This window comes from Synchiropus splendidus, chromosome 12, assembly GCF_027744825.2.
Source record: "Synchiropus splendidus isolate RoL2022-P1 chromosome 12, RoL_Sspl_1.0, whole genome shotgun sequence".
Classification (NCBI taxonomy): Eukaryota; Metazoa; Chordata; class Actinopteri; order Syngnathiformes; family Callionymidae; genus Synchiropus; species Synchiropus splendidus.
In genome coordinates, this window is record NC_071345.1 from 13,176,227 (window position 1) to 13,185,643 (window position 9,417).

The following is a 9,417-nucleotide window of genomic DNA, read 5'->3' on the forward strand; positions in this document are numbered from 1 at the left end:
CCATCACACCGCGTCCTCTCCTTTGGGAATTTTAATTGGGAATCACGTGGACATGACCGAGGGAGCGTGTGCGTGTGAGTGGGGGGTTTATTGATGAGAAATGGTCATTTGTAAGTGACCACAGCGAGAGAATAGCAGTGGACCCTCGGCAGGAACAGAGGAATAAACCCAGCAACATGGCAGAAGGTGAGTTGGAAACTGCTTTCAGGGGAGGGAATTATCTTTGAAAAAAAGGGGGCTGGGTTTCCTTTGCATTGTCTTTACATTTTTTGGGGGGAAGAGAGGGGGATTCTTCAGCAGATTCTGGCCTGATGACCACCACCCCCTCCTTCTCACACACACCCCACATTGTTTAGGGGGGATAAGGTTGCCAGCCCCCATTTGTTTACGCGCTTTCCCTCTCACTCGCATTTTGCATGAAAGTGGCAATCTGCGTGGATTTTACCGGCGTGTGGGCTGAAATTTCGGGGATCCTGAGTGCTTGTATTGACTCAAGGGAAAGCTGAAGAAATGGGATCTGTGTCCAACCAGGAATTCCCAGGTGCAGTAACCAAGGAGTTGATTAATGCTATTTGATTTCTTTTTTAAATAAGTTAAAATAACCCAGTCACGTGATAAATGTGTTCCTTTCTACAGCGACTTCGTTTAGCTTTTTTTTTAAATACAAAACGTTGTAATAACCTTTTGAGTTTTAATTCAAATTGAGATGACGCGTTCACGGACGCGTCTTGTTTTATTCTGATACGATAAAGAAGGAAAGAAATATACGCCTCTTATTTATATAAATATATATTTTTAATTTTTATACATTTTTACGGTGTTATTTTTTAGGGGTTTGTAGGACCGATGAGGATGAGGGTCCCAGCACCGAGGAGGATTCACAGTCGTTCCACGGACTCGGCGTGTGTAAATGGTTCAACGTCCGCATGGGCTTCGGCTTTCTGTCCATGACCAACAGAGAAGGGCTCCCGCTGGACGAACCGGTTGATGTCTTCGTACATCAGGTAGGTCGACACCGCTCACTCACAATGCGATCGATGAATGCGAGCAATTCATTCAATAACTGCCCGATTCACGTGCCCCGACTCAGGTGTTCCACTCTAAAATGTGTCTTCTTTTGTTTGCAAATCTATGATTCGGAGAAGTGACTGATGCACATTTTAGGTGGGTGTTTCTTCTTGAGCAGTGGGGGGGAAGAGAACACGTGTTTGAGTGGAAGAGGCCTCCTCGTGGTTGAGATGTTCACCTACCTGCAGATGATTTAGATATCGCCCAAAAATCACCCCAACACATTGTCTAGTTTCATGAAGGCAGTGTGGAATTCGAGTCGTCTTATCCTTTTTTGACATAAAAGACACAGAAATAAACTTGTACATTTTGCATGGGAATGTTTTTCTGTATGTGTTCCTCTCATGCTGAGAGGAAGATACTTAATATATAAGTATCTTAATATATGTAGGTAAGATACTTTAAAAAAGTGTGTATATATAAAATCAACATCAATATTGAAGCCATATTCTTAATCAAAATGTCATATATATATATTTTATTTGTCTATAGTTTTGGTTACCCTTTCAAATGTTTGCATTTTAGTGGGAGATCACATGTGTCATGTCGGTTTATTCTTGGGATTATTCCTTCTACGTTGAGGGGTTACAAAACAGATTTTTCTTGCTCTTACAAAACAGATGGGGAAGCTCCACACTGAGTCTTAAACAGATGTCTTTGCTCATTATTGATTGGATCACTCATTCCCCCCCAGCTCAGGACGGGCACGAGGTTTTGAAATAATTTAAATTCAGAGTGGATTGTTTGCTGACTCAGCTCTGATTGTGTAGTGACTCATGAAGTCTGTCGGTGGATGGCTGAACTGGATTGTCGGGAAAATAACCAGCATTTATCTGTTGAGATGAACTGTTGGTGTGGCAGAATAGAGATGGAAGAGTTGGTGGGTGGAGTCTCTCAGGGACTGTGAAACTGAAATAGCATTTTTAAATTACATATTTAAAACAAACCAATATCTTGAAATAAAGTCAGATCACTCTTTTGTATCCACAGTTAAATGATTTTTTTTTACATATATTTAAATATTAGTATTCTTTCTTACATTTATTAGAACGCTAAGATGCAACTTATTCATTGTGATTCCAGAAGTGCGTTATCCATCATAACTTATATTAAAATCTGTTTTTTTTTATGCTAATCATTTTAAAACCTTCTGGGTTGACTGATTATACATTACAAAAGGTAAACAATATATATTTTCTTGGCTCATATATTGAAAATTAAATTACACTGCAGCAATCTGCCAAAACATTCTGGCTATCAAAGTAAAGCTGTTCATTGGTTATGACAAAGCAGCCATGATGCGATGACACAATGGTCAGATTTGATCTGGAAACAAAACTTGTGAGTGAAAGCTGTGGTGAAAGTAAATTTTGATCCAAGTCTTTGTGCCCGCGCTGCACTGACCCAGTATTGTATCACCATCAGGGTTCCTCTGAAGGCTTTTTAGAGCTATTGAACACTGTAGAAAAATAATAAAATACTAACAATAATGCCACTCTGAAGACACAACCATATGGATGTTATCTGACATAGTAGCTGGAGGAAGTTTTCCTAAATCTGATGCAATCCGATTGAACAATTGAACGAAGATTAAGGAGAAAGGGGTTGAACTTTTCCGTCCCCACACTGCTGTCTGATAAGATAAAGCCTCAGCATGAGAGGAATCTCCTCTTGCTGCTCATTCACCTCAAGGTTCCTGTCATAAATGATTAAAGATTTTCCCAGTCAGTTCACCCTCCCCATCTGCCTGTGTGGTAATGGTCTACAGCAGCTTTTAAAGAGGAAAAGAGAGGGTTTATTTCCACACAAGACCCCCAGGTGGGGTGGGGTGGGACACCAGCTTACCAAAGTGTAATTCCCTTTGTGCTTCCTGGTGGTGTGAGAATACCCACACGGTTAGAATTGCAGGCTCAATCTCTGTCACTACTTTGCTACTCCTCTTGTGGTGGTTTGGTTTCAATCTAAATCACACAATGGGGAAGTTGAGAGCGTTACATCTTAAATACTCTCCATAAACTTTACAAATGGTGCGATAATATTTTACCACATGCATTTGTCACATTATAATGACTACCTCTGTGGCTCTGCCTCAACATAGATGGAATATAGGTGAAGAAAAAGAGATTGATTTATATCCTATCCATTAACCGTTTAGTCATCCTCAGTTCATAAAGTTGTGGCGCAACAGGAATCAGACTTATTGTCATGGTCAGTGAGGATCCCACCAGGAAAGTGCTTTGGAATATTGTGCAATCATGAACAAAAACATAATAATGATAATAACAAGAAGAAAATAAATAAATTCCGATAAAATAATTATGAAAATAAATAAATAACCTACAAACAACAAAGTCTGATCCTGTGACGGGAGGCTCTGGTCTGGAAGGACCGTAAAAAGGCCTGTGATATCATTCTGGTTTGTTAATGTATCTGACAGATTATCTGAAATATATGTGTAATATTTTCATATATTTAAAAATCCCTTAATGACAATTCAACTACAGCTGCTTGTTATTGCAATTTATTAGCTTAATGCAGATAAACATGTTTTTTTGGATCCCGTTTCATTTCCCTTTTTATATCCTGCTTTTCTGAAACAAAGAACAAACATAAAAATTCTATGCCTCACTATTTTTTTTTTTTAATTCTAAATTTTATTTCTGTATCTGATAGTGTTGAAAAATGTCTGCTGTAAGAATGCACGACTTATCTGAAACTGTTTCAAAATGGCATTTTGTAGATCTTATATGAGATATTTTCATCTAAAAATTATTTATTAATAAAAGACCACATCCATAGCTGTAGCTTGAAAAATCAATATAATGAAATGGTGAATTTCGGCACCTGTTTTTCATGGTCCCCCACTTTTTGCCTGGCAGCGCGTGTCGCTGATGGATTATACGGCGTTATTGCAATGTAGCTGGCCTCAACCCTGAAATTAGCGGCCGCGTGTCAAGGGAAATAAACTCCCAGGATCCTTGGGCCTTTTGTGCAGGTGGACAATAGCCCCTTGCATGTGAAAAGAGCCCCCCTCAACCGTGACAGGGTCCCTCTTTGTCTCCTCGGTCATCGCAGCTTTTGTCCCACTCTGCTCTGATGTCTTCCTTTATCTCAGGGAGTTTGCAGACACATTCTGAACATAATTTACAGTAGAGCCCCCCCACCTCCTCCTTATCGGCACCAGAGCGCCCCCCAAAAAATACCATAACATCAGGCCCCTTCATGTCAAGACCCCGGTCCTTACCGTACCTGTCTGTGGAAATAACTGAACTTTATGTTTTGGTGAGTGGCGTCCATTGTCAGGGTGTGGGGAAGGGGGGGCACTCGGTCACACATGGAAGAGGAAGTGGGTTAACGGCTGAAGGGCCCCGATGAAACTCCCTGGACATGCGAGTCGGCCATAAAGCTGCTCATATAGAGCGGATGCTCAACTGAAAGTTGGACGGAATGAATGAGTTTCAAGGGCCTTAAATCTGTTGAGGTCACAGTCTTGCATCATAAGATGTTTGACGAAGGCGTTTTGGGGCTGTTACATCAAGAGGTCTGTTTTTCTTTTAAAACTCTAAAGCTTTTCATGGTGAAAACGCTTGTCTTTCAAAGAAAAATATCTTTCTGGCTCCACTGGTCTGTGAGGACCAGCATTCAACAGGATAATACTTGGTTCTATATGACTTTTTTTTTTGTAAAAATGTTGCACTGAAGCCAATGAGGCAAGTCAGGTGGCACTTTTCCATTTAATTTTCAATCCAATTTTCTCCTGTTTTTGAAACTATGTATACAACAAGAAGCTCATTCCTCCACCTGAGACACAGGGTAGATCTTTTTTTTTAATCCATGCTCTGTCATCACTGTGGAGTTGCCCTATAATAAAGCAAATAAATAATAGTAATAAAGCCTTTGACAATACATTGTGGTCGCCTCCAAAAAGACAGTAGAAGTGAAACTAAAGTGTTGCTGGACAATAGGATGCAGTTGTAACTGGAGCGTAAAAGCAGTGTGGAAGGAAACCTCGATTTTCCAACTAAACGGAAAATAAATGAGGCTGAAGGTGAGCAGGAGCCGAGGCTTTTGTTTACAATCATGTAAATTGGATCCTGCGGTTCCATTGTTATTCCATTGATTAGGAGAGTCGACCGCCAGCAACGTTTCTCATAAACCGCAGCTTTTATCATCGCCGCCCGAAGCTGGAGGATCCTCACTTCAGACGCCAGTCATCCTTCGCTAACTGTTATGATCGCGTGTCTTTCTGACAAACAACCATCCAAGGAATGTCACCCTGAACCCAAACCTCCTCATGCCGACTTCTCACCCCACCCCCCACCCCGCTGCTAACCCCTGCATCCTGCAGTTTAGGGTTAGCGCTGGTGGTCAGTGTGTTAGTGGAGCTTTGTGATGTGGTTGGGGGCAGGAGTGTGGAATGCTGTTCCTCTAGGGGGGGGATGGGTTGAAGGTTATCCTCGTCAGGTTTACCACTCAAACAAGGAGGGAAAAGACAAAGAAGCATTAAGTGATGGTGGCTTTTCTCATGCGGGCTGGTGGGCTATCACCTGATAACACACCTGATAACTCCTCTGACATGGGGGGAGGTATGGGGTGCGGTTAGTCCTGATCTGAAATGTAAAGTTGTTGAATTTGTTTGCAGAGCAAGTTGCACATGGAAGGCTTCCGCAGCTTGAAGGAGGGCGAGGCCGTCGAGTTCACCTTTAAGAAGTCGTCCAAGGGTCTGGAGTCGCAGAGGGTGACGGGACCAGGGGGCATCCACTGTCTGGGGAGCGAGCGGCGACCCAAAGGCAAGAAAGTGCAGAAACGACGATCTAAAGGCGACCGGTAAGTGATAACTGTGCCTCATGAGTACATGAGAAACACTGAGCTTCCATGCTACAAAAATGGTGTTGGCTGAGTGTAAAAACAGTGGAAGAAAAACCAGGGAACAGGAGGGTGAAGACGCTGGACTCTCACCATTGGCACCACTGTTGAAATTCTAACAACCACATTCCATTCGTAGCTGTGCTTTCTGAAGATGGGTTTCTTAGTTCTGAGCGGAGCAGAGCATGAGCTGCAGCGGACACGTGACTGACGGTTCAAAATCATTCCAAGTGGATCTCCAGAACTTCACCAAAATCACAATGCGATAGACAAATGGCCATTTAAAAAAACTTCATTGTAGGAAACAGAATTTCAGATTTCTGTCATTTCATTGGTGTATTAGCGCCACCAAGCGTCCGGCTGTTTTGAACCAACCTGTTCATGTCTAGGTCAGCAACCTCAGTATTCAAGATTGAGAGATGTGCTCACGCTAGAGTAGAACAATGACTACAGCCGTACTAAGGAAGGTAACCAGGTGGCAACCAAGTCAATTCCCACTAGGTGGAAAAGCGAGAAATCACAGAGGGAACCATGGGATTTTTGAGCAATCTGAGCTCTCTCTCTCTTCAACGGTTGCAGTGCATTATGGGCATCAGTTGTGGGCTGTGGTACATTGTGAGATGGATGTGATCAACAGGCCTTGGGTCTGAACTGTGAACAACTTGTGAGCTGTGGATACTGCTAAACTGAGAATTGACTGACTCAATGTTGCAGTCCTTAGCTATCATTAAATAAAACACATTAGTGGATGTTCACCTCATGATCGAATGGCGCTGTAGTTGGATTGCTAAAATGTGCCGACAGGTTTGTTTGACTTCCTTCTTGCAACCTGACTCATTGTTGTGACCAGTGATATCCAACACTGTTTTTAGCTTCCCTTTAATTTTCCTTCCTCTTCCTGCACCGCCAACCCCCACCTCCTTTACCGGCAAGGGTCACACCAGCAGGGTTGCCGTGTGACCTGGATCAATAACTGTTTAAATCTGCTGGCCCCTGGTGAATTCACACCCAACGGCTCTCTCTAAATCTCATCCACCAATCACGCTCTGGAACCACATTAAAGTCAATTTATTATAATGGTCTTAATTTGACGGAGGGCTTGGTGGAGAGGGACCTGTTGGGTGGCTCTCCGACCGGTGAGGGAAACTATCATTCCCTTTGTCCCCTTGTTTTTGCTTCTTTTGGGCTCAATATTTGGACGTCGTTGGTTTTCAGGGTTAGGGGTGTTGTCAACTTCACCCCACTGTCAGTTGTGATTAGAGCCAGAGAGTAGTCAGTGTGAGAACAGAGATCATTACTGCTTCAAAGAGCCCTGAGAGGCCTGCAGTGGCTCAATAAATCTCCGCAGACCACACTGATCTACGGATAAGATATCGCTCCCCCATGGCAAATTTCACCGTGCTGTGTTGTGATGCCATTCATCGATGGGATCGGATCATCTTTCGAACGGCGGAAGTGTGAGTGTGTGTGTGTGTGTGTGAGACTTGTCTGAATTCTTGGGTTCATGTGTGGCCTGGGACATTTTTTTTGAGTGGATATTTCTGAATGAAGTTTAAAAAAAAAAAACTCCTGTCCATTTAATTGATAACAGATGCAAGAGCCGAGGCAAGCGGGTGAAAGGTCACTGTTGTCATAGCAACAGTGTATGAGTAAATGTAAGAGGACGGGGGGCGGGGGATTGGACTCTAGGGTTAAAGAACTGAGGAGAAGGTGGGAGGAAGGGTGGGGGGGGGGTCAAGGTTCAGAGGTCATTACTGCAGCTTTTCCAAGACAAAGGACCACTTCCCATTCCCTCCACTTGCCTCCTGATGGATGCTCATATAGGGAGGTTCTGCCATGTGATGGTATAGACTTTGACATGGGTGCCACAAAGCCGGTGACCCTGCAGTGGACGCCCCTGTCCGCCGCTCATTTGCTACTTCAATGGTGGCAGTGGCAGTAGCTGACCGCTGGACGCCCACCATGCATCTGTCTTCGACCCGGAGGACGCGTGGCCATTCTAAAGATATGACTCCTTATGGTGGCCGCTGACCACACGTGTCCATCACTGCTCGGGTTCAATGCCGACAGAAGCGGTGGCCTTGCTTCTGTCCAGCTGCTCAGCGGAGACCGCAAGTTCTTCCTTTTCTTTCGAAGGGTCGAGGGCATCACGAGAACAGGGCCACCATTCACCCCTGGCCTGACCAGTGCAATAGCTGTATAAAATAAAATTAAAAAAACAATTCTAATATCCTTAATGTTTTAGATTCATTTTTATTTTACTTTTGTCATGTCAGGGTTTCAACCACTGTTTCATTTATTATTATTATTATGATTATTTTTTCATTTATCTTTCCAACATTTTTAGGAAAAAAAAACTTTCCTGTGGTCAACTCAAATGGCGTTATTCCTGTTGATTTTATCTCATATAAACATTGATTATTACGAATGTTTTTTGGACGCCGTTTGCCTTCGTGCAGTGTCGTGTGACCTGAAATGCCCTTTACACGGTCGTAAACAAAACGAGTGCTGCCACTTAGTGGCTAAGACATAAAACTACAAGCCACTTTACATCCACAGTATGACGACCACAACTTTCTGCGTCCTTCACAACCTTAGTGTTCATCATCGTCAAATCCTGTCATTCAATAAATCTGAATTTTGAATCGTTTGGAACCTGACATGAAAATAAATATCTATGCTGAAAACTCGTTTTGGGATCATAAAGGTTATGACTGTCAGTTAATACAATATCATTGCTTTATTACAGTATTATTATTATTATTATTACAGTAGTTGTCAATGTTTTTAATGACACCACTGCAGTATATTTTGGATGGTAGTACATTAACAAGATTTTGTTATGTTTTTTGACCTTGCATTGATGAATAACCTTTGCCCTACGGTGATCTTTGCTCTCAGGTGCTACAACTGTGGTGGGCTGGACCACCACGCCAAAGAGTGCAAGTTGCCCCCGCAGCCCAAGAAGTGCCATTTCTGCCAGAGCATCGAGCACATGGTCGCCCACTGCCCAATCAAAGCACAGCAGTCCTCACCGGGTTCTCAGGGAAATGCGTCGTCGGTGAAAGGAGACGAGGAGGAGCACAGCTACCTGGCGCCGCCCCCCGAAAGCTGCGACTAAACGAGGAAGACACTGGAGCCGGTGGTGGAAGCACAGAGAGGCCACAGATGGAGCAGCGGGATGAAGGATCCCCCTTCCACCCCGAGCTTCTTTCAGAACTACCTCAGGTTTATACTCATGAAGAATGTTGCTAGAGTTTTCTTTTTGTTTTTCATTTTGGTGTAACACTCAGGAATACTGCTGAATTATTGCACTCCTTTTCGCCTCACTGCCGAAGAGCAGTGATCTGGGTTGTCTCTCTCGTGGGACCCCCACTCCTTTCTACCATTTACAGTGATGCGTTTCCACATATGCTGCCTTACATTTTTGTCTCCTTCCTGACTGTTACACCTGATGATTCGACAAGGCAGAGAAGTAACAGT

The 9,417-nt window shown here is 43.3% G+C and overlaps 1 protein-coding gene across 1 annotated transcript; it reads left to right on the plus strand.

Annotated features, from left to right (window-relative positions):
* Window positions 1–176: 176 nt before the first annotated feature.
* Window positions 177–9,055, plus strand: lin28aa (lin-28 homolog Aa). The gene is made up of 4 exons (XM_053881490.1): window positions 177–186; window positions 832–1,004; window positions 5,711–5,895; window positions 8,836–9,055. Exons 1-4 carry the CDS (start codon window positions 177–179, stop codon window positions 9,053–9,055), a joined length of 588 nt encoding a protein of 195 aa, XP_053737465.1.
* Window positions 9,056–9,417: the final 362 nt, after the last annotated feature.

Coding starts and splice junctions, on each gene's coding strand:
- lin28aa (XM_053881490.1), top strand. Junction 1,005..5,710: donor TTGATGTCTTCGTACATCAG/GTAGGTCGACAC, acceptor ATTTGTTTGCAG/AGCAAGTTGCACATGGAAGG. Junction 5,896..8,835: donor CGACGATCTAAAGGCGACCG/GTAAGTGATAAC, acceptor CTTTGCTCTCAG/GTGCTACAACTGTGGTGGGC.